Genomic DNA, 22,964 nt, shown 5'->3' with positions numbered 1-22,964 from the left:
ATTATATATCCTTCTTAAATTTCATTTTCCTACTAAACACAAGCAGGTTTTCCCATTTCTTATGACTTCTTGCCATGTCATTCATTCTCTGAGGAGATACCATGGACATATGACAGTTCATTGCTATACAACAAAAGAACAACCATCTCAGAAGACCACATGCTAAAGTAACCAATTACTGTTTCTCAATACAGACTCCTTACAACACATTTAGACACAAAAATGGTTATATCCATGTGACCATGTTTGCAGTATAATAAGTTGACAGAAATTAATGGGATCAAGACCCAAGCCATATTTTTCACAGCAAATCTCTGTGATGTGAGTAGAACTTCATTGTTGTTCATCTCTTTGCGATGAACCAGGTTTCTGTGAAAATTTACGCCATCTTTCTTTGTTCTTTTCCGATGATGTGAAATTCTGAGTGAACTCCAAGAGCCCTTGCCTCAAAGCTCCAATATTCACCCCTTTGCCCACCAATATGCTTGTCACACCCATTTTAGAGACCTAGAGAAGCAAACACTAGTTAAGTAAAAGTGTTCTTAAATTTCTGGCAGTTTCTGTTCTAAAGATGCTCTTCAGAACCGGGTATTAGCAAAAAAACCACGAGTGATGTGAATAGCAAGGGACAGTCTTACTGCATCTATGTTCCTATTTTCATCATCGAAAAACAGCATTTCTTTATAAGGCACCCCAGTTCTTCTGTGGATTTTTTGAAAATGTTCCGTCTTGTGTGACCAACTGGAAAACACCTCCTGAGAGCAATATAAAGTTGTTAAACATGATTGCCTTGCAAGGCTAATAACCAACCATTCAAAATTTACAGAGGAATAGGGAAAATAACGATCATAAGGCACATGGATGTTATGCTCATTGATATACGGTTAAATAGAAAATACCAGTAGCCCTAAGTTAAGGTTATCTATAAAAAGGTTTGGACGCCATGAGTTAAGAATAAATCCCAAAATATCTCACCTGTGCTGCAAACATTGATTTTATCTCCAGCTTTTCAAGGAAAGCGTTGGCTATGTCTGGAGTGGGAGATCTTGAGGCAATAGCAACATTAACTCCCTTGTCCTTGAGGGCATATAAAATACCTTTTGCTTGAGGATACAATTTGGGCATTTCACGTTTGGAACGACATTCACTGAAAGATAAGCACAGAGATAACAGTTCAAAATGATATTAAATGCTATCCCATGTTCGCAATATTTATCATTTCATAGCATTGCCCGCAGTTTCCAATAACAGCACATTGAACTAGTTGATGCATCATGCATCCTTGCAAGAAAAGCACAGCACTAGCGGATCAAAGGCACAAGAGTCTCTTGAAAGCAAAAACAAAGTCAATACAGGCAAACTTATCTCATACTTCATAGTTCATACTAAACCTACAAAATCACATTCAGAAAAATAAAATAAAAAGAAAGGGAGACAAAGGCCTTGTTTGGTAACATAGTTAGCTTATCAGCCAATTCTGACTTATTTGACCACTATTAGCTGTTCGACTTATTTGACCACTATTAGCCGTTTGACATTCAATATAAGTGTTTGATTAATTAGTTTTTTTGTAACAGTTTATTGCTCCAAAATGCTAAAATTAAAAAACTGCTCAATGCAACTTTTTCGATAAGCTTTTTGAGAAAGTCATTTTGCATTTAATCAAATTCAAACATCTTTCTACAATCAGCTAATGCTATCAACTACTTAAACCCACTAACCCAATCAGCTAACAACTACCAGCTATTTACCAAACACCCCCAAATACAGTAATCTATGTAACTTCAAAGCATGGTTTTTGACAATTTGCTCATAGCTGATTGGTTTATCTTATATGGTGTTTGACACTTTGCTGATAGTTGATTGGTTTACCAAGCGGGCCCAACATCAAAGCTCCCACCTTTTTCTTCTTGAGACTAGCTCCCTGTTCTACTTTTGAGGAAAAAGGGCTTCAATTCTCCCAATTTCAGAAAATCAAGGAAAAAAAAAACTACAATGGATGAACAAACAGATACGATGAAGTGTTTCTCTTGTGTTTTTGCAGTCATATCCAGAGTCCAAAACAGGAGCATAAGCAGCACACCAAGGCTATACATTATACATACATACATGATATATAGATGCAGGTGTCAAGGGTGTTTACCAGTAGAATGGCCAGATAGTGTAGTCGAGATCAAAGACGACCAAACGAGGCAAAACCTGAAACATTCCCAGTATCTGCATCGCCTCGGTCTTCACCCTTTCGTCTCCCATCTCCAATCCAATCACCCCTCCCCTCCTCACGTTTGTGCTTCAACCAACCAATAGGGATAGTTATGCTGTGGGCTCGTGCCCAGCGTGCTTCATGGGCACGGATAACGGTGTTCCTTTTTTTTTTTTTTTCTTTTTTAAATTTAATTTCAGACCGTTTCGTTATAGGAGCATATATTCACAGCTTTGTGTTCATAATTTCATAACTGTACATTCATAATTCCATAATTGTACATTCATAATTCTATAACTGTACATTCATAATTCCGTAACTGTACATTCATAATTCAATAACTATAAATTCATAATTTTCGAAGCTCTATGTTCATAATTGTAAGTTCATAATGTCAGAGTTCTATGTTCATAATTTCATAACTGTACATTCATAATTCCATAACTGTACATTCATAATTCCATACTGTATATTCATAATTCCATACCGAACATTCATAATTTTCGAAGCTCTATATTCATAATTGTAAGTTCATAATTCCATAACTATACATTCATAATTCTATAACTGTACATTCATAATGTCATAACTGTATATTCATAATTTCATAACGAATATGCCGTTAACGCCGTTAACGACGTTTCGAACAAATTTTTTTTTTTTAGTTAAAACAGTGAAAATGACGCCGTTTTAGCGCCGTGCGCATAGCATAATTTGCCAACCAATAGCTAATGGGTCTCATCCGTGAGCCCTGACGAGTGGGTGGAGAAGAAAATTTGGTCCGGGTTGTGGGCTGAATAATGGGTTTGAGAAATAATTATTGGATTTTGAATAATTGTCCGGTCGTCTCCTTAATAATTAACATTTGACCATGTTTGTTTTGTCCGGACTAGGTGTAGGCGATAGAACAGCCGCCACCAAAAATGAAAATTGCTCGCCACAGAATCCAGTCGGGGTACATCCACAACTAAATAGACCACCACCAAAGAATACAGAATATACTATGGAGAACTATACAAAACCACCACAGATTTAAAAATAATAATAATAATGAAAAAATGTGTAGTAATCCTAGTTAAGTTGGTCCGATTTGGTAATTACAAAATTTTGAATTTAATTTTTAATGAGAGCAGTTTATTGATTTTTTTTTTAAATTTTAGCCGACTGTGACATGTTGGTTTACTTTATTGTGGTCCTTTACCAGCTATAGTCACAAGAAATGTTAGTTAGTTTACCTTATTATGGTCATTTGCTGACTAGGATCACAATATGAGTTTATTCAATGCACACCTTTGGATAGTGGTTAAGAATTTTCTCATCACTCAAAAAATCTGTATATAACATATGATCCCGAAAAGAACGAGCAAGTATGAGAGCATTTCTTATACTAATGGATTATTTGTTTGATTATTTTCAACACTCTTTTGATCGAGTTTGTCACACAAGTTTTTATAGTTCGATTTGAACTATTATACATAAGTGAAAGTCAAACATTGCGGGCCATACAATTCGAACAAATTAGATCAGTGGTACGTTAATATACCATATGTAGCATGCTAAATAAATAAATCCAGCTAACATAAGCGTGAAACCTATTGTATTAAAATAAATAAATAAATCCAACAACATGGCATGATTTCGACTCTTCTCACAAATTGAGTGTTTAGGTTAGATTATACTATTTGTAAGCAGAAGTGTATACTTTGATGTTGACAGAATATACTATAAAGTTCGAAAATTTGGGTTATCAAACAAACTAAATGAATTAATATTCAAAATGGTCATTGACTATAATGATTTTTTTCACTTTCGTTTTAAACGACTTTGGTGACTTAATGTAGTCTTGCAAAGTGTGAAATCTTTCATAAAATTTGATTCGCAGAGTAATTCGTAAAAGAAAAATGAATTACGCACTTCACATGACTGAAAGTAAAGAGAGATCAATATTAAGATTACTAATTGTCAATTTATTTAACACCAATTTGACAAAGGCCCTGTTTGGTAAGATGGCTGTTAGCTGATAGCGGTTAGTTGTTAGCTGATTGTGTTAATTAGAGGGTATAAATAGTTGACAACATTAGCTGATTGTAGAAAAGTGTTTGGTAAATTAGCTGTTAGCTGATAGCTGTTTGGTGTAATTTCTTTTCTTAAAAAGCTAATTGAAAAAGTTGCTTGAAGTAGCATTTTGAATTTTAGCCTTTTGGAGTTGCAAAAAGCTAATTAACCAAACATTTATATTGATATTTTAACTAAATCAAACAATTAATAGTGGTCAAATAAGCCAAAATTGACCTATAGGCTAATTTTTTTATCAAACAGGGCCAAAATAACAAACAGATCACTAAATTAAATAAACACAAAAAATTTGAGAATATCACCTAAGTGTTTAGGACGAAATTGAAAAAAAAAAAAAAAAACATTATCTATTTGTTTTCTGCATAAATCCACTTTTTTTTGTTTTCTCCTTATATTCTTGTTTCTTTTTATTTTTTAATGTTCGCTAAATACATTGGCTTTTCTCCACCTTAGCCACTCTCTATCTTCCTTGGCTTTACGCTCCCTCTTTCAGCTTCAGGTTCTCTCTATATGCAACATTTACACATACACATAAAACTGCTTCCTATCGAGTATTGTTCGATACTTCTCACATGGCGTCGATTGCTCCGCCAACATTTCGATCTCCTTCCACTTGCATTGATCCAAACTTTTCCAATTTCAACTTCTCCGTCGGAAAGTTCACATCCCGATTGAAGCGGCCTTCACCGCTTTTCTTCAGCTCTCACTCCCTCGCGAGCCCTCTTTCTGCATTTAAGGTTTCGGAGCATTCTCTCTGCTGCCGCTGCCGAAGCAGCGACAGAGATGGCGCGGATTCCTCGCCGTCGGCGTCTGAAAACGTTTCTCCGTCGTGGAAGTGGGACTCCGCGATTCAAGAGGCGGTTAAAAATGTGCTGAAGAGGTTCGATAGTTTTGTGAACTCGAATTGGAGCGAGTCCGAGAGTGGTGGTGTTACGGAGAGGAAGAGCGAGGATGGGGATTGGGATTGGGAGCGGTGGAAAAAGCATTTTACAGAAGTTGAGGAGCAAGAGCAAATGGTTTCCATTTTGAAGGTTGGATTAGTGTTTTTTTCGTTATATTATAAATTGTTGCATATATCGATCCCTTGTTGAATATTTTGCTGGTTGGAAGTGGGAGTTTTACTAGTTGCAAACCTCATGGCAGAATCTGTTCCCTGCTGTTCGCACTTAATGTTTCAAAGCTATTTATCAGTATTTTTCAATTAGAAACATATACGGAGCATATAATACTATGTATCTGTTAATGTGAATTATGACTAGTCTCAAGTGGATTATGTCTTCAGTCGCAGTTAGCAGGTGCTATTGGTCGAGAGGATTATGAAGAGGCTGCAAAGCTTAAGGTGGGGATTGCTGCTGCAGCTACAAATGACACTGTGGGAAAAGTGATATCTCATCTAAATGTATGAATTCCATCACAGTTCTCTTCAAATCATCCATTGTCTTCCACTAAATTCTTAATGTTTTTCTTCTTGTTGCCAATTTACTGTCATAACTCATTAATATCAAACCACTCCTCATAAAAATTAAATAAAATACTGAGTAATTAAATAATAAATTAATTAATTCTTTTCCTATTTCTGACTTCACTATAACTTTTTGGAGTTTAAATACAGAATGCTGTGAAGGAAGAGCTGTATGCAGATGCAGCTTTCATACGTGATCATGCTGGTGCTGGGTTGGTAAGTTAGTTTATACGATATGATATGGTAACTATAATACCTATTGCTAGATATTGGTAATTTGATTTTGTTTAGTAATCAACTAATCATGCATAAAGTGATAAATATGCTAGTTGCCTATTGGAAATATTATTTATCTAATTCACTAGCTCTTAAATATGAGGTACACTTTTCAGCCTTATTAATAAATGTATTCATGGCCTGTTACCAATCTGTGAGTATGCTTTTCTTGCCATCACTTGTTCCATCCATCCACCCACTACCACAGTTTCTAGTCTTCTACCTTTGTTGTGTAGCTGTGTAGACAGCAGACTAACACCCAAAGAGGAGTGGGTTATGGTATGCTGGGTGATGGTTGATGTGTATACTCATTGTATTTATTTTCTGGGGATGCTGTAATTATGGAATAAAACAGAATTTATCTGAACATAGGTGGGATGGTGGTCTGGAATTTCAGATGATTGTGATGACCCATATGGTCGTATTATTCATATTAGCGCTGAGCATGGAAGATATGTTGCCAAAACATATAGTCCAAGGTAAATTTATTGATTAATTCTTCCTTTGTACTCAATATAAAATGTTCTTTCTTAAAGAGGAGTATGTATCTTATTGAAATACATTCACTTGCAGACAGCTTGCTTCAGCTGTAGATGGTGCACCCATCTTTGAGATATTTCTGAGAATGAATAAGCATGGCAATTATAAGCAGCAGGTATATTACTTGAAAGTATAGTTACTAATTATTTCTAATATGATTATTTGAAAGTAAAAAATGACAAGTGAAGGGAATAAACTTTTGTTATTTTTTAATTTACTATTCATGATAATTATATTAATGCAGCATTAGTAAAATTTCACGTTTTATTAAAGAAAAATGTCAAGATACTTAATATTTGTTCTTTTGGGAAAAACTTTACTGATGTGGTGCCAATCTTGAATAGGTTCATTGTTGATACTTGATAGAATATGTAGTGCTTCCTTTTGTTCTTATTATCCCTATCCTTTTTCCCCTTTGTTGCACAGATCGATATGTTAGGACCATTTTGATTTTTTGAAGTAAACATGCCTTATTCTTCCTTTGAGCTGCACTGTTTTTAGTGGTGTACTATACCCCTTAACTAGTATCAAAAAGGTCACATGAAACATGATTTCAGGCTGTCTACTTAAAGCAGAGGACAGCTCCTCAGGATTCAACAATTCCTACCCCTATGTTTTCTGGTACCCGTAACTTGGACTCTCTATCTCCAACTGAATACAAAGATGATCTATTTGGAAAAGGTAAAGAAGTTTCAGAAGATGATGAAAATAGGGATGATGATTCTGGTTTTGAGAATAAATTACGAGATATGGTTCCTGGTGTGAAGGTCAAAGTTCTAAAAGTAACAGCTCCAGCCAAGGTGGATAGGGATTTAATATCAAAAGTCATTGAACAAGTACTTGATGATGACGATGATGAAGATGAAGATGAAGAGGACATTGATTTAGAAACAGTGGATAGTGAGGTAGATGAAGATGACTTTGAAGAGGACATTGAATTAGAAGTAGTAGATGCTGAAGTAGATATTAAAGTTGAAAACAATGAAGAGCAGAATGTCATTGAATTGGATACAGATACTGGGACTAGAGACAATGAAGAACAGAGTCAAGTTGCTATTAAGGTGGTTGTTGGTCGCCTTGTACAGAATATGTCTAGCAGTGCTCGTCGTAAAGATTTACTTCGAATACCAGCTACGCTGGAGAGGAAGAGTCGTTTGTCATTTACTTTTTCTGTAGAGGACACTGAACAAACATCCAGTGGTGATGGAGAGTCCTCATCAAATAGAAAGCCTAAACTCCATAGTCAACGGAGTATGGACCATCTTATGCTTGATCTTGCAAAATTTATTGGCAAGGGAAAAATACCTGAGAAGGTTAGATTTGTTGATTTACAATTACTCTACTTCTCATAATCTCATTACCTACTATTCATGATTACTATTGATTTGTCATTTGTGCATTAAACACGCAGATGCTGAAGGATGTTGGCAAGTTGATTAATCTTACTCTAAATCAGGCTCGAAATCATCAACTACTGTCCAAATCAACTACTTTCAATCGCATTGAGATTCCACTGTCGACAGACCCACTAAATGGTGATAGTTTTTTTTTTTTGTTTTTTGTTGTTTTTTTTTAAGTCCTTCCTGCTTGGATTCTTGACTATTTACTGTTCATTTATGCTCTTTAAGTCTTTAATGCACTAATTGTCTGTCTTATTTTTGTTATTCTCTATCATCTTTACTCTTTATTAATCAAGGATAGTCTGATTCTTTTAGGACTATATATTGGTACCCAAGGTCTCTATGGATCTGAAGTCATCCACCTACGGCGCAGATTTGGTCAATGGAAAGAGGACAAGATCACAAAGAATTCATCTAATATTGAATTTTATGAATATGTTGAAGCTGTAAAATTAACTGGAGATCCTTATGTCCCTGCTGGCCAGGTTTTTTTAATTATTATTTTAATTAACTAAACCGTTTAGTTCTATTTACCTGTAATATTTCTAGATATTCTTTTGCCACTTAAAAACACTTGCTTATGATTTCAACATTAATATCTTGTCAAATTATACCGATGTTGTTTTGCCATTGCAGATAGCCTTCCGTGCAAAAGTTGGAAAACAGAACCAACTTCCTCATAAAGGGATTATTCCTGAAGAATTTGGTGTGGTATGTGGTTAACCTGTGATATGTTTTTCCATGCAGTTCTACTCAATTCTTGTTTCTTCCAGTCTTTTTTTTTTTTTTTTTTTAATATAATAAATATAAGAATAAAGAACTCTGTTGCATTCATATAAAGTGTCTCTCTGTGACAATCCAGATTGCTCGATATAGGGGACAAGGAAGGCTGGCTGAGCCAGGGTTTCAAAATCCCCGTTGGGTTGATGGAGAACTTGTTATCCTGGATGGAAAGGTTTGCAGATCTGTTGTTCATCCTCTTGCTGTTCCATGCCATTGTGGCTTACTTTCTCTCGTGTGCCAGTCTCTTGACCCCCTAGATTTCATTTTTCCTACATTAGTTCACTGTGACTTAATTTTTGCAGTACATCAAAGGAGGACCTGTTGTTGGGTTTGTGTACTGGGCCCCAGAGTATCACTTCTTGATGTTCTTCCATCGCCTGAGGCTGCAGGATTAGATTCTTGTTGTACATAAAGTTGAGGCTGTTTATTCTTTCCTATTTTTTAGGTATGCTTTCTCTCACTAATAAGTGTCAATTGTCAATGGTAGTTTTTATTTCACAAGAGAACTCATACACCAAATGACAAGAATGATTGCAAAAAAAAAAAAAAAAGGTCATATAGATATAGTTGTGCTATAATCTATTTTGGTGGCTACATAGCAAGTGTACTGTGTAATTTCCATTCATTAGTGTATATCTATGTGCAACATTTGCCGTTCATATCTAAATTATAACATACCAACTAATTGACTCATTTCTATTTATAGTTATGGTTTTTTGAAACTTTTTAAAGATTATCCACTGTTCTTTCCTATCTAGATGAATAATTGAATATATCACCACAAAGCCTTTTGAGTTTGGTGGTGGATAGAAAGCATGAAGGTTTCTGGTTAAAGTACAAGTGTTTCACATGGCTGACCCAAATGATTGTGGTCCTGTCAAGGATGAAATTCCTGCAAAGTTCTACATAACTCTCTCTTTTAGATGATTCACATAGATCATCTTTATTTCTCGGTGCACTTTCCTCACCGTAAATATACTGTTTCTTTTATCACTAAATTGGCAAGTAATTCAAATTCTTTACTATAGTCCTGGGACTTTGGATGAGGTATTGTAGGGATTCTGTGGATCGTTCTGGCTGAGAATACCATTCAAAGTGAAGATGGATTTGATAATGCTTGGTTGAGTAGAGGAGAGTGTTACGTTTCTGCCCCTTTGTCTGTGAATCACATTGTCTGCTAGCATCATTGTCATCTGCACAAATCTCGACTCTTGAGACCTATTGGTAGTTTATTTTTATTTTTAGTCTATAGCGGACTTATTTCTTGCAAGAACTATGCTTTTGTTTCTTTTCCTCTCTTGAAGTGATGAAGGTATTTTTCACCTGGTCCACAGGCTTCATGGTTTGAAATCTGAAGAGGGGTATATAAATGCTGTTAAATATGTTGGTTTGCACTTATTTGACCTAAATGTGTGTGTATATTGATACAACTGAGGAAAATGAGAATTAGATTTAAGACTTCTCATATGGAGTCTTAAATATATGTTTACTAAACTCCAAAGTCTACATGAGAAGTCTTCAGGCGCGGTTGCGGTGCTATGGCCTGTGGGTATGAGTGCAAATGAGCAATTTGAACAATGAACACTATGACGACTGGGCTGCACTTAATATCCCAACCAGAGCCTCAAAGATGTTAGCACATGTTCCATCCACTCATGACTCATCATTAGATACTCCCAGGTTGTTACGGTGCCGGCTTAGCTTAATGGTTCATGGTTCAGTAGGCAGTATTTGAAAAAAGAGACCAAAATTTGAACCTCGGCGGTCACAGTGTGGGTTATGCTCAAGTGGGTAGATCCCTTGTGTGCATTGACATTTGGTCATGTCTGCTGAGTCATTGAGTCATTGTGATTTATATCTTCTCAAATGTTCAGTGAGGGCCTTTGGGGTTGGGAATTTAACCTTTTGGGAGAATGTTGTTATGATACACAAACAAGCATTAATTGTATTTAGATGATGTTATGAAGATGCAAAAATTAATTCGATAACCAACATGGCTGGTGTTGTGATTCAGCACCTCGTCCCTTAAGCATGAGGTTGGGGGTTCGATCTCTACCCATGTGAATGGAGTAAACCATTTGGTCAATCTCTTACCACTTAGTGTGCGGGACGGGGGATTAGTCTTCTGGCTATTGAGTGAAGGGATTTTTTAGGCAAAAAAAAAAAAAAGAGAAATCAATTGGATACCCAAAATCTAAAATGACTTTATAAGGTGACAAGATTTTGGTAAGACTTAGACCAAATTTCAGTTGAAATAGTATGATATCAGCATTTATTAAAATTAGTATAGTATAATCAATCTGGATATATGTTAAATGGCACGTATATAATATTATATAGTATGGTAATCTATTTAATATGGAGTAGTTAGATCATAGTTGTAAGGTCATGTTAGTATGTTACAGTACGCCCGCCCGGTGGCAATTATGGTAAATTTCTTCCAAGCCAGGGGCCCATTTTACTTTTTCACGGTGGGAACTTTGATAGTTCCGTGCGGTGTGTCCGAGGTGGCACTTTCCGTACGTGCTAAAGAGTAAAGAGAGAGAAAAAGTGAAATTGATACGAGAGGGAAATGGCTGAGGCGATTAGTAGAGTTACCATGTCCATGTACGGTGCGGAGCCGGAGCACCATGCGCCTCCGATTGATGACGGCGAAGAAGAAGATGACGATGGCGTTTCAGTCACCGACGTCGGCGGAGGAGGTGAAGACTCCGTAGACGGCACCTCTCCTCACATCCAATTCGAACCCCGATCTCACGCCCTCGTACTCCACGGCTCCATGGACGCTGCGATGAACGGCGCGGAGGGCGTTTCGCCTCACGGAGTCTACGCTCCCGGAGGCTCGGATGTCGTTCCTGCTCCTGCCGCCGGAGATGCGGCCGATCAGCTTACACTCTCCTTTCAGGGTGAAGTCTATGTTTTCGATGCTGTTTCTCCGGAAAAGGTATTTATTCGTTTTTTTAGGTATCTATCTTTTTAGATTAAAATGAATATGGCTCATAGTTGTGTATTTGCCCTATCATTTTTTCGTTTTAATCTAAGTAATTCAAATTTTGCATTTCCTCTTTCCAGTTGAGGTTCTCCTAGTGTTTTCCCGGGAAAACTATGGCTCTTTAGCGTTCATCTGAATTGTGAGTAAAAAATTGGTCCCTTCTTGAAGTAGGTTTGTATCAAATGGATTGAGTTACAGGACACAGGTTTTGATTGATTTTTCAGCTGCAGAACACTTGTGTGTTGTAATCCAAGCAGGAGAGATCATTAGCTTCAATTATTTTTGTGAACATGCATTTGTCTAAGAGTTTGCATAGTTGGTATGTATGTGTGCTTTTTTTGATAACTAAGCTAGTCTTCTTGACTGATTTATTTTCAGGTTCAGGCAGTGTTGTTGCTGCTGGGTGGATATGAAGTGCCTTCAGGCATTCCCGCTGCAGCAGTCGCTCCCCAAACTCATAGGGTATTTCATCTGTAATTAAAACTCTGTATAATTAAGTAACCATTTGATTGTTTTGCAATTTTCTAAATTCTAAGCATCTCTACTGCCATGTCCTTAGGGCATGGGAGAGTACCCAGGAAGATTTAGTCAGCCTCAAAGAATAGCTTCTTTGAATCGTTTTAGGGAAAAAAGGAAAGAACGGTGTTTTGACAAGAAGATCCGTTATACTGTACGGAAGGAAGTTGCACTTAGGTAATGCAACGGCCCTTTCTCTCTTTGCTATTTGATTTTGACTTTCCTTGTCATGAAAACTATTTTAGGAAGAGAAAATCGGTGTTATTATTCCATGTATGTAAATTCCTGCCTAATGTGTTTCCTCATGTTTTTGCCTTCCACCGTATGTTTTGTTGTTGCTGCTGTTATAATATGACACTTTCAGACCTAGTAAGGAGATGTCATGTCCTGGTTCTGATTAAAGAAGTATTTTGCTAACTGGCCATTGGGAATTGAAGAGAACATTTAGAAGTGGAAGCATTTCTTTAAGCCTCTTTTTTTTGCTTGGGGAGATGCTGGTGTGCACTATATCCTGTACCTGGGTTTACAGATCTTGGTACCATGCACTAATGTCAATGTAGGTGTACCAAATGAACATTCAAGCTAAATACAAATGAAAAATCTTAATGGGCATGAAGTTCAATCTTAATGACCCATGTGGTGGCATTGTGTTTAGTTTACTTGGGTGTATGATTGCCATCAATGGCTATATAATTTCACTTTTGAATTATTGGGATTCAATACATGCCTATTCAAAATTCTTGAATAATGACAATAATGAGCATATGCCTTTCTCAACTTTTTTATGATTATGAATGAAAATCATTGTCTCCATAATCTTATGTAGTCTGTCTGTTACAGGATGCAACGCAAGAAGGGCCAATTTACATCTTCTAAATGGGTTTGTGATGAAGCAGGTTCATCTTCTGCTGATAGGAACTCCAGTTCGGGACAGGAAGAGCAGGAAATATTGTGAGTTCTAACTTGTTGAATATTTTCAATTTCTTGGGTTGTTGGAGCTAATCAATCTTAAACTCAATTTGAAGTCGAGATTTTTGTTGTGTTTTTTTTCCATAGCTGTACTCATTGTGGAAATAGTTCAAAATCTACGCCTATGATGCGTCGTGGACCAGCTGGACCAAGGTCTCTTTGCAATGCATGTGGACTTAAGTGGGCCAACAAGGTTAGTTTGTGTTTGGTGAACTTACTCATCATGAAAAATCTTTGCATTTGTATGTTCTCAGGATTTCGAGTCAAGAGAAAAAAATTGAAATTAAAAAACATTTAATTTCTGCTACTATTGACTGAATAAACACATGCTGCATACCAAAATTTTCTGACTCTTAAATTTGACAGGGGATTTTAAGAGATCTTTCAAAAGTTCCAACTACTGGAGTTCAGGATCATAATGTGAAGGCTGGTGGACAGGTACATTCCTTAATCTAAGATAATGTTTCTTCATTTAATCATTTTGTAGCACTTTTGTTGAGAATGCTAATTACTCCCTATCTTCTTCTATATTTGTGTGTTAGCTCAATGGTGAAGCTATTGGTCCTGATGCCTTGACTGGCGCCAATGTCATTATGACTAACGGTGGCAATTCAGCACCTATTGCTGAACAGTGAAGTTATTTTCATACTTATACTCTTTTTACTGATCATCTATTCTTCATCGCACCAATTGTCCAGTCAGAGGATGATGCATCATTCAAATCTGAACACATCAACAACTTTCTCAATGTACATAGAATTATGTATCTTAGTAAATACGGAGTATGTGGTTACTTAATGAGAGCTACACTTATTTACCAGTGCATGATTTTAGAATTCGTGCGAAATGTTTTTTTTTTTTACATTAGGATTTCCACCAACAAATATTTGGATTTTAAAACAGTTTTTATAGTGCATTTTCACATTTGTACATCTTGCTTATTGACTGTAAAATGCAATATATAGATGTCACACATCCCCAACAAGATAAGAGTTACATTTAGGAATTCTTAAACGTGTAAGCATTCAAATACCAGGCAGCAGTTGGCCACAACCCATAACAAAAAATAAAAACAAAACTGATTGCAGCTTCTGTTCACACAGCTACCAATTATTCATTCATTCCAGAGCCTATACTAATGCATATATGATGTGCTATAGGGACCAAAAAATATCTAACATGTGTAGGCCGTAGGCATAATATTATACATCTAAGCATCATCTTTCCATAAAAGAATAGCAACTCTCCTATCATACCAGATCCAGAGCTTTAGATCCTGCATGCCTCTGCAATAATGTTGGAGAGGGAAATAAAATAAATCCAAATTATCAATGTTGTTCGTTTCTGCATTCTTATGCATCAATTGTTGGGTAAAGTCCCAGAAGAGAATTGCGTCCATTGCCATTAGAATCTCCACCAACATAATACATGGGTGACTGAAGCTCCCCTGAATGTGAAGATTTGCGTGATCTTGGGTTCTTGGGGGAAGCAGTGTATGAATCCACTGAACTACTAGTAGTATACATAGAGGATGTGGGGAGCCCATGGATCTTTGGCAATCCTGTTGGATCAGGACTCAAACTATAGCCTCTTTCAACTGACTCAGCTTCAAGTGGCAATTCATCCAACGTCTGCACGCAAAAGAAAAAATCTTCTACAATGACTTTTGACATCATGACATGTAGATAAGTAAAAGTCACAAGTGTCAACCTCCCCCCCACCCCCCACCCACCCCACCTCCAAGCGAAAAAAAAAGTGACCTTGAACTGCAAAACTACAATGTTATCTTCTTGTTAATTCATAGAAATGTAAGAATCTATACTTGATATTTTATAAATCTAAAAGCATAATGGATTAACAAGTGACCTTGAATGCTTGCTGAAGTACACGGAGTGTATCACGAGTGCGCTTTCTCTTTGTAGCTACCTCATCAGGTTCTTGCAGCATCTCTTCAAAGAGGTTATCTCTATTCAAGCCATATGGAGAGACAGGTGAGTTGAAATAACCATACAAAAAACTTGCAATAATAATAATAAATTATCATGCAATAGCATGCAACTTTTTTAGGAGATCAACTGTAACACACATGAAAGAGCAAAGGGGCATTTGCATGGTATAAAGCTCAACCATTGAGGGAACTTTAATCAGGAAACAATGAGCATGTGAACAATTTCAGTAAGCCAAAATTCTGGTAGATTGTGATCACTGACCCTCACTCTTACACATTAGTCACATTTTAATGAATATTAACCTATAAATACCTGTAAAGCTTTTTGATAAATACGTTGTGCAGTTCTCGTTTGGTGTGATTTACCTGATAAAAGAATAAGAAACATTAGTGCCAGAAGAAGTACAAATTCTCCAATCACTAACTTGAATAAACCGGAAAATTCTATTGGGATACTAGAAAAGTCAAGCTATTGCTATCCAACTCAAACAGGGCATGCATTGAAAATGCTCATTTACCTTACTCGTGGGAACTGAAGAAACATTCAAGGAAAATTGCAAAACATAAACGTCATAATTACCAGGAAGTGCATGATTGCTTTAGGTACAGAATCTTCAATATTCTTTCTAACAATGTCATAATATGATCTCAGCAACAGTTTTGTGACAGTTATTTCGATGGTCTCCTGATCTGTGTGGGTTTCTGTGGGCCTCAAGACACTTGGTGGCTTCAAGGAAAAGAATCAGATATATATACACATATATTAGTTTAAGGCAATCAAGTAAACAACCAAAAGGATAAATAGATACGGAGTATATATTAGGTAGATACTTTGCAAGCCTACCTCTCTCAAATGAATCATAGAAATAGAATGTTCCATGCTCTGGACAGGATCACTGAAAGGCTTGCTAGTTGAGTTTTCTTTAACAGATGTACGATGATCAGACCCACCAAATATTGATGATATTCCCCAACTTGAACCAACAGTAGCTCCTAATTGAGAACCATGTCAATTAAGGCATTTAGAACAAAGAACCAGCAATCTAATTGATATGTCAAAGTGCATCTTATTGTTTATAAGCTAAAATGATGAAGTAGAAGCACTTATTGCAAGTTAATGCAAAAAATACTTGGCAAGGATAAGAATACAATATTAGCAGAGTATTTCAAGAAAACAACTTTTACCAGATGTGGGCTTTTCAACTTCTTGAGCAGACCGAACACCCTGTTTACAATGCAAACAAGTAGGAACACCAAAATTAGTGCGCTGAATTATACCCATGCTAGCAGCTGAACAAGATATATTCTATATTAGAAGTCAACGTAAAACTGTGACTAGTTTGGACAGTTCATGGCAGGCTATCACGGAAACTAAGCAGTTGCAGACACAGGATTCTGAGTTTGGTGGGCAAGTGTAAAAGAATCCACAAAACAAATTAGCATTAAAATATTACTCTGCCCCCACCCCCCCCCCCCCCAAAAAAAAAACCCTCACCCACCTCTTCTCTCCCTCTCTCTCTTGCCCCCAACACCCTTCTCCAGCCACTCACCCTGTATATCCTATACCAAGCTTATAAATTATTAAAAATAAATAAAAACCTGCCTGCTCTGGAACAATTCCATTTACAGGTCTAGCAAGAATTGCACGAGGCTTGAAACTTTTTTCTGATGCTGGTGCTTTATCTGCATCCACTCCATCCTGATAAGCAATATGCAAACCATACTTGTGACTGGGCTTAGAAGACCATGGAATTGAAAGTAATGACACAAAATGATAAAAGCAAGTCATAAATTTACTTTTTGCCTTGAAACGGGGGCAGCAATCCTGGAGGACTTAACCTGCTGCAGTGCCATCTCCACAGCTTTGCTCCCACCAATAAAATTGTGATGGGAAGTGTTAATGTAATCCATCTAGAAAACAAAACCATCAAATTTAGCTACACATTCTCGATAAATAAATAAATAAACAAAAGATTTTTTAAAAACATAAAAACAATGTTTTGCAGTATTATATACACTGTTGGAATAAAGAAACAAAGATCCGGAGATGCAATATAGTTATTTGTGAAATCTACTGTTTGTTGACAAAAGAAACTGAGGATAGTGAGTCTAACTTACAAAGCCATAGACATCAAGCTTTTCACATTAATCCAACCACTAACAGAAGCCACTATAATTTTTTGTTCAAGAATTAGCAAAATTCAACACCATTCAAGGGAGGCCAATGTACCAATTTGGTCACCCCATGAAAAATGAAAAAAAGTTGGAATTAGTGATCTTAGAATTCACATCATATAGGGGTTTGGAGATGGAAGGCTTAGAATGTAGTATTTCCCAGGCTTGAGCCATGAACTAATGGTACAAAAGTGTGAACTTTGCTACTACATCAAGCCTAATCTTCCATGAGTATAATATCATGTACACAAGAATGGCAGGAACAGAAATAGGACATACCTCCATTTCAATAATGTGTCCAATCATAGTTTCTGATGGCTGCAGGCCTTCTCGTAAAAAGTTTCCTATGACCTCATCCATTCGCTTTCTTAAAACCGGAAATCGTTGCAATTCATTCGCCATACAACGGTGGCTCATCTGTAAGGTGAACTCTGGAATAAGTACAAAGTACTTATAAATTGAATCCTCATGCAACAGTAAAGTACAAAAACTTTGCCACACCTACCTTTATTAACTCATCATAAATAAACCTTGCACATTGAAGACTAGGATCCAATAATCGTGCTATTTGCCTTCGAACAAGAACTTCAAATGGTACCTTTGTATTAAAAGGTTAATATGAAATTTAATGCCAACTGAAGTCAATTAAATAAAAATCATGAACATATAAGAAGAGATACTCTGCTCTTTATTAATAGATATAAAATACAAATTTTTAAGCAAGTGGACACTTGAGATTACTTCAGGTACAAACAATGCAGATTTAGGACCAGTTGCATTTTGTATGGCAGTTCGAATATCTTCATCAGTTAAATCTTCACAAGGATCCACATCCTGCAAATGATTCCAAATTTGATCCAGAATCAGCCAGTAAACAATTACTCATATAGAAAAGTTCAGAACGAAAAATTGATAGTGCATCTAATCTAACAATATAAGATCCAAAATGAAGTGCTCAATGTTATGATATGGTTCACACCCAATTGAATCTTTCAGGCTAAAGAATACTTTAACAAACTGTAATTTATTATATAAATAAAGAGAACATGAAAGAATACTTTGAGAACTGGAAGTTATATAAAAGAGTATAAGACATTATAAGGCCACGCGATTCTTAATCTTAAAATACAGCCCCTTCTAAGATCCACAATGTACTTGCTAGAAGTAATGATCTAGTTCACACTCCATTAGAGCTGTAAAGATTTGATCATAAAAAAGAAGACTGAGCTAGAATTTATATAAAAGACAACACAAATACATGATCCAAAAACTGCATCTTCTTTCAAAGTGTGAAGATGGGCATAGACTCCTAATAGTTTCTAATTCCTATTACATAACCTTCCATTTGAGTCCCATTAAGGTATAGATGGAGATGAGTATATACCGCTGTTAGAATTTGATGTGCTCTGCTCATGCAGATTTGAAAATCCAAAAAGTAGCAAAGATAATTCTAAAAATCCACTTTAGGTACCTCAAGACTCTTCACATATATGTTCTGAAAAATGTAATGAATCCTTGCACCACCAGACAGCTCAGATGTTGACATCTCTTCATTTTTCCCTTCTATCATTGAAGAGAAAGCTGCCAAAACAAAGATGCCAACAAGTTTATGATAGTGAGAGAGCTTATGAGTCCATTCTAGATTCAAGTTAGAAATGAACATTGAATATGGCTCAAGAGATAAACCAAAAATTAAATACTATCATAGGGTCCAGCAGTCTTCAGAATATGTTTAAAATCTAAGGCAAATATCTTCACTACTAAAAAAAAAAAAAAACAGATAAGGATCAAGTAAGCCCTCAAACATTACTGAAAAATGCAGTTGGACCCTCAGAATGAAAAAAGCTACAAATAGACATTTGAACTTGGAAAAGAAGATCAATTGGACCATATTTACTAATTTACCCTAAAACAACCAGCAGCCCTTAAAAAGTAGATGATGTGCTGGTATTTATAGACATGGCATCCAACATTAAAATAATAACAAAAACAATAATAATTTTTTAAAACTTCAACTGCCATGGCAGGCATGACAATTTTTCTTTATAAATAATTAATTAATTAATTAAAAAGGGGAGGTGAACTTTTTAATTCTTTTGAAGATGAGTCAGTGTCCTGTGTAGAACAAACATGATAAATATATGAGTTGGCATCCTATGTGGCATTTAACGAGATGTTTATAGGCAAGAGGGGTGAGTTGCTCTTTTTCAAGTTTAGGCTTACAGGCATCTATTTAAAGCTTTTTTTTCAGTTCAAGGCTCTAATTGCATTTTCTAGAAAAATTCAAGGACTTATTTGACCCCTAAAAATAAAATAAAATAAAATGGTTAAAATACCTTCAGAATACTTCGAAAGAATGTTCAAAAGCAGTGCTCCTTGACCAGCCTATATGTATAGACATAGCAAAGAAATTATACATGTGTAATAAGAACCAGCTGGAAGCTTGAAAACAATCAAGTTGTCTAAATAAAATATTAGATAACTCAAAGATGGGAAAAGTCAGCCAACAAGATCCAGAATCATGAATGAACAATGCATAATTTTATGCAAGTTAACACAAAAGCTACCTTTGACTCAGTAATCTCCCCAAAGCTAGCATGCTCCTTTGCAACAGAAACAAGTGCAGCACTAATGCGTGACTTCAAGCCTGGAAGAACAGTTTTGATGTGTTGCACCAGAATCTGCAAAGAAGGGTAGAGGATGACTAATATTGTTGTTCATATAGGTACTTATAAAAAGGGAGCACAGTTAAAGAATATTAGATATGGGGGGAAAAAAAAAACAAGATATTAGCATCCAAATGCCAAAAATAAACCTTATACAAGGGAGCACACTAAAAGAATATTAGATAATCAAAATAAAAAAGATATTAGCATCCAAAAGACAACAAGTATTTACAAAATTAATAGATGCTAATTTCTAGGTGTATTCACACTGTATAAAAAATAAAAATAAAAAAATTGATGGCAGAACTTTGTTTCTTTTCAATAATATCTTATAAATGCACAAACATGAAGACAACTTAGTATTGAACTGTTCACCTGGTTCAACTTTTTGGCCAACTGAGGAACACCACAACGATCAGCAAGATCACTATAAACCTTCATCCAAGACAATTATTAAAAATGAGAGTGGCTCATCACAAAGAAGGTCCAAATAGTAAAAAGCAACACAATAACAGACTACTGCCATACAGGACGACTGCGGAAGAACTTTTCCTCAGCAATGAGTGCATCCTTAATGCTCCGATTCATCAGAATATCCTGGTTCACATATACAGACAATTTGAGTGGGATACAAATGCACAAATCCACATATAACTTTTTGTTAAATTTATTCACACAAAAACAGCACACTTATACTTTTACCATATAGCATCCTGCTTCAAATTAAATATACATAATACATAATTCAATGTTTTGCATCAATATGGCAGCCATTTTAGCATATTGATATATGCCACATAAAATGCAGAGTTTCCTACAAGTTAAGATGAAAAAAAAATACCTCCTGGCTACGATTTACAACCCCAATATAACCAAGTCGAAGTGGAATCACTTTCCCAAGCAAAAAATTGCGAGCATCAGTGCCCCGGTCCATAATGTCCAACTGAAGTATCAGAGGAAAAAGACAAAGAACAATGTACAGCAAATTAGAAACGTGCAAGTTTTAGATCACATGTACAAAAGAGAATTTGATTTCAGTGTATCTCACCTTTGTGATTATACCAATGGTTCGATAACCTGACAGAGAAATGAGTAACATATCAGAATCATTAACACATTGCATTCAATTTTGTTGGTCAACTAAATATTAAGTGCATTTTGTACCATCAGGGTCGGCATTTCCGGCAATCTGGAGGGCATCTGAATTGGCTAAGTCAGCATTGGCCGGTGTAACAGCAAGTATTAGACAACTTGGGAGTTTAATATATGACATTATCATTGTCCTAATACGGGCTTCAATATCAGAAGGCTGATCACCAACAGGGACCTTTGTTATGCCAGGCAAATCAACTAGAGTAATATCTAGAACATTTGGAGAGAATATTTTCAACCGAATCTGTTTGTCCGAAACACCTTTGTTCCCTCCAGCTTCTCTGTCTGTCTCAGCCTAAAGCCAGCCAAGGTGAATAATAATTGAGATTAAATTATTGGCACTTAGAAGCAACTATTAGGAGAAAGGAGTTCGCCCAACTTAGCTGGTGCAATCGCGTTTATTCAAGTATTAGTAACCTCTTTATATATTTGAGTTTGAAACATTCCTTATTCTAATTTTTTGGATTAAAAATTGAGTTGAAATAACCAAATCTCCCGTATTTTACCTGAATTTCTTTCCGAATATCATTGAAATCGAAAAACTTCTTTCCAGGAAGGTGGAGGAACTCTCCCCACTCCTCATCGGTGCTGTCGGGCTTCCGCTTGGTCTGGAGCAACTGAAGCACGAGGGGACGGCGAGTACAGATGTCGGAGCCTCGGGGCAAGAAGTCGCGACCGACGAGGGCTTCGAGGACGCTGGACTTACCACTGCTTTGGCTTCCAACGACAGCCACCTGAGGGAGCTCGATCGTGGACTGGCTACCGAGCTGCGCGAAGATGTCTTGCAGCTTGTTCACAATAGGAATGACCGAGTGCCCCAGCGGCGCCGCATTCAAATTGGACGTCGATGTAGAAGAAGGGACGGCTTCTTCCGCCATGGAGATTTGTGTAAGCTTCGATTGAGATCGCTGTGAGAATACAACGCAGGAATTCCGGAGAGATCGTTGATATGAAAACCCTAGTGAAGTTTTGAAATTTGTAATGTTTTTGGGAGAGGGGGACAGCGTGTGCCAGAGTAGAAGGGGAGGGCGCGTTTGTGTGTTCTGTCCTACCGCCCAAGCAAAAGAAAAAGAAAACAACTGAAAATAGTTGGTTTCGTTATAGACTTATGCTAGTTAATAATTACTTAAATTTGTTGTCCGTCTAAAACTGTACTCATTAATTACCAAAAAATAAAATAAAATGTACTCCTTAATCCTTATTAGCATTTGATGATTTGATTTTATATCATGATTTTTTGCGATATTGTTATAATTAATTTTATTCGTTTAAGTTTATTTTGTTATATGTTTAATTTTTACGGCTATGAGATTCATGTACTATAATATCTGTTCAATTTAGTCATTCTATTTTAATTTTGTTCAATTTAGTCCTTTTACTTTTAAAAGTAAAACAATTAAGGACAATAGCTTATATTTATGTATTTATTTTGGACATATTCATGTAATATATTGGTGGTAAAAATAATTAATTTTAAATATTTATAAAGTAATATATGAGTTGGCATGTAAGTATGATGATGTGATAGATATAATGTCTACGCCACATCAGCTATTGTCCTTCATTGTTTCACTTTTAAAAGTACAAAGGCTGAATTGAACAAAATTAATGTAGAATGACTCAATTGAACAAAATACTATAGTATAGGGTTTTCATAGATACTTGGACCAATTTTTACTCCCTTTATTTTGTCAATTTAACTCCTTTTATTCCTTTTTAAAATTTAATTTTCGTGTTCAATAAAGTCAATAGATCACTCATAAGCAATCAAGCTTAAAACTATCAAATATAACGGTATAAGCAAGC

General features: G+C 36.0%; 4 protein-coding genes and 1 long non-coding RNA gene across 12 annotated transcripts; 3 read left to right on the top strand and 2 right to left on the bottom strand.

The window, feature by feature from the left end:
- Positions 1–123: 123 nt before the first annotated feature.
- Positions 124–3,086, bottom strand: LOC109190522 (magnesium-dependent phosphatase 1). The gene is made up of 5 exons (XM_019341015.1): positions 2,926–3,086; positions 2,144–2,301; positions 976–1,147; positions 639–755; positions 124–507 (listed from the first exon to the last, which is right to left on the bottom strand). The coding sequence occupies exons 2-5, from the start codon at positions 2,251–2,253 to the stop codon at positions 334–336; spliced, it is 573 nt and encodes a 190-aa protein (XP_019196560.1). The 5' UTR covers positions 2,254–2,301; positions 2,926–3,086; the 3' UTR covers positions 124–333.
- Positions 2,702–19,902, top strand: LOC109190523. The gene is made up of 3 exons (XR_002055732.1): positions 2,702–2,728; positions 18,983–18,988; positions 19,749–19,902. It is a non-coding gene; the product is annotated as an uncharacterized LOC109190523 (long non-coding RNA).
- Positions 4,705–10,350, top strand: LOC109190518 (protein EXECUTER 1, chloroplastic-like). 7 transcript variants are annotated; one of them, XR_002055727.1, is made up of 13 exons: positions 4,705–5,310; positions 5,562–5,678; positions 5,892–5,957; positions 6,390–6,496; positions 6,591–6,672; positions 7,115–7,870; positions 7,969–8,092; positions 8,273–8,442; positions 8,594–8,668; positions 8,820–8,912; positions 9,043–9,185; positions 9,769–9,964; positions 10,075–10,350. XR_002055727.1 is itself a non-coding variant. In XM_019341013.1 (11 exons), the coding sequence occupies exons 1-11, from the start codon at positions 4,852–4,854 to the stop codon at positions 9,133–9,135; spliced, it is 2,142 nt and encodes a 713-aa protein (XP_019196558.1). In that variant the 5' UTR covers positions 4,705–4,851; the 3' UTR covers positions 9,136–9,471. The 7 variants fall into 7 exon arrangements, 1 of the variants encoding a protein (XP_019196558.1); XR_002055731.1 differs by lacking the exon at positions 9,769–9,964 and having other exon boundaries at positions 10,075–10,347; XR_002055728.1 differs by lacking the exon at positions 10,075–10,350 and having other exon boundaries at positions 9,797–10,069.
- On the top strand, positions 11,231–14,050 carry LOC109190519 (GATA transcription factor 24-like). The gene is made up of 7 exons (XM_019341014.1): positions 11,231–11,684; positions 12,111–12,194; positions 12,292–12,425; positions 13,089–13,199; positions 13,305–13,410; positions 13,584–13,655; positions 13,760–14,050. Exons 1-7 carry the CDS (start codon positions 11,313–11,315, stop codon positions 13,850–13,852), a joined length of 972 nt encoding a protein of 323 aa, XP_019196559.1. The 5' UTR covers positions 11,231–11,312; the 3' UTR covers positions 13,853–14,050.
- On the bottom strand, positions 14,216–22,244 carry LOC109190517 (dynamin-related protein 3A). Of its 2 annotated transcripts, none has more exons than XM_019341011.1 (20): positions 21,665–22,244; positions 21,171–21,453; positions 21,055–21,083; positions 20,848–20,949; positions 20,535–20,603; positions 20,382–20,441; positions 19,908–20,021; positions 19,677–19,725; positions 18,812–18,921; positions 18,082–18,174; positions 17,846–17,938; positions 17,620–17,757; positions 16,963–17,076; positions 16,769–16,888; positions 16,351–16,390; positions 16,010–16,158; positions 15,746–15,892; positions 15,479–15,531; positions 15,084–15,183; positions 14,216–14,848 (listed from the first exon to the last, which is right to left on the bottom strand). In XM_019341011.1, exons 1-20 carry the CDS (start codon positions 22,034–22,036, stop codon positions 14,570–14,572), a joined length of 2,514 nt encoding a protein of 837 aa, XP_019196556.1. In that variant the 5' UTR covers positions 22,037–22,244; the 3' UTR covers positions 14,216–14,569. The 2 variants fall into 2 exon arrangements, with proteins under 2 accessions (XP_019196556.1, XP_019196557.1); XM_019341012.1 differs by having other exon boundaries at positions 16,769–16,864.
- Between the last annotated feature and the right edge of the window lie 720 nt (positions 22,245–22,964).

The sequence above is a fragment of the Ipomoea nil genome, unplaced genomic scaffold (genome assembly GCF_001879475.1).
Source record: "Ipomoea nil cultivar Tokyo-kokei standard unplaced genomic scaffold, Asagao_1.1 scaffold1576, whole genome shotgun sequence".
Taxonomy (NCBI): Eukaryota; Viridiplantae; Streptophyta; class Magnoliopsida; order Solanales; family Convolvulaceae; genus Ipomoea; species Ipomoea nil.
Note: the sequence above shows the minus strand (reverse complement) of the source record. Positions and strands in the feature narration are given on the sequence as shown.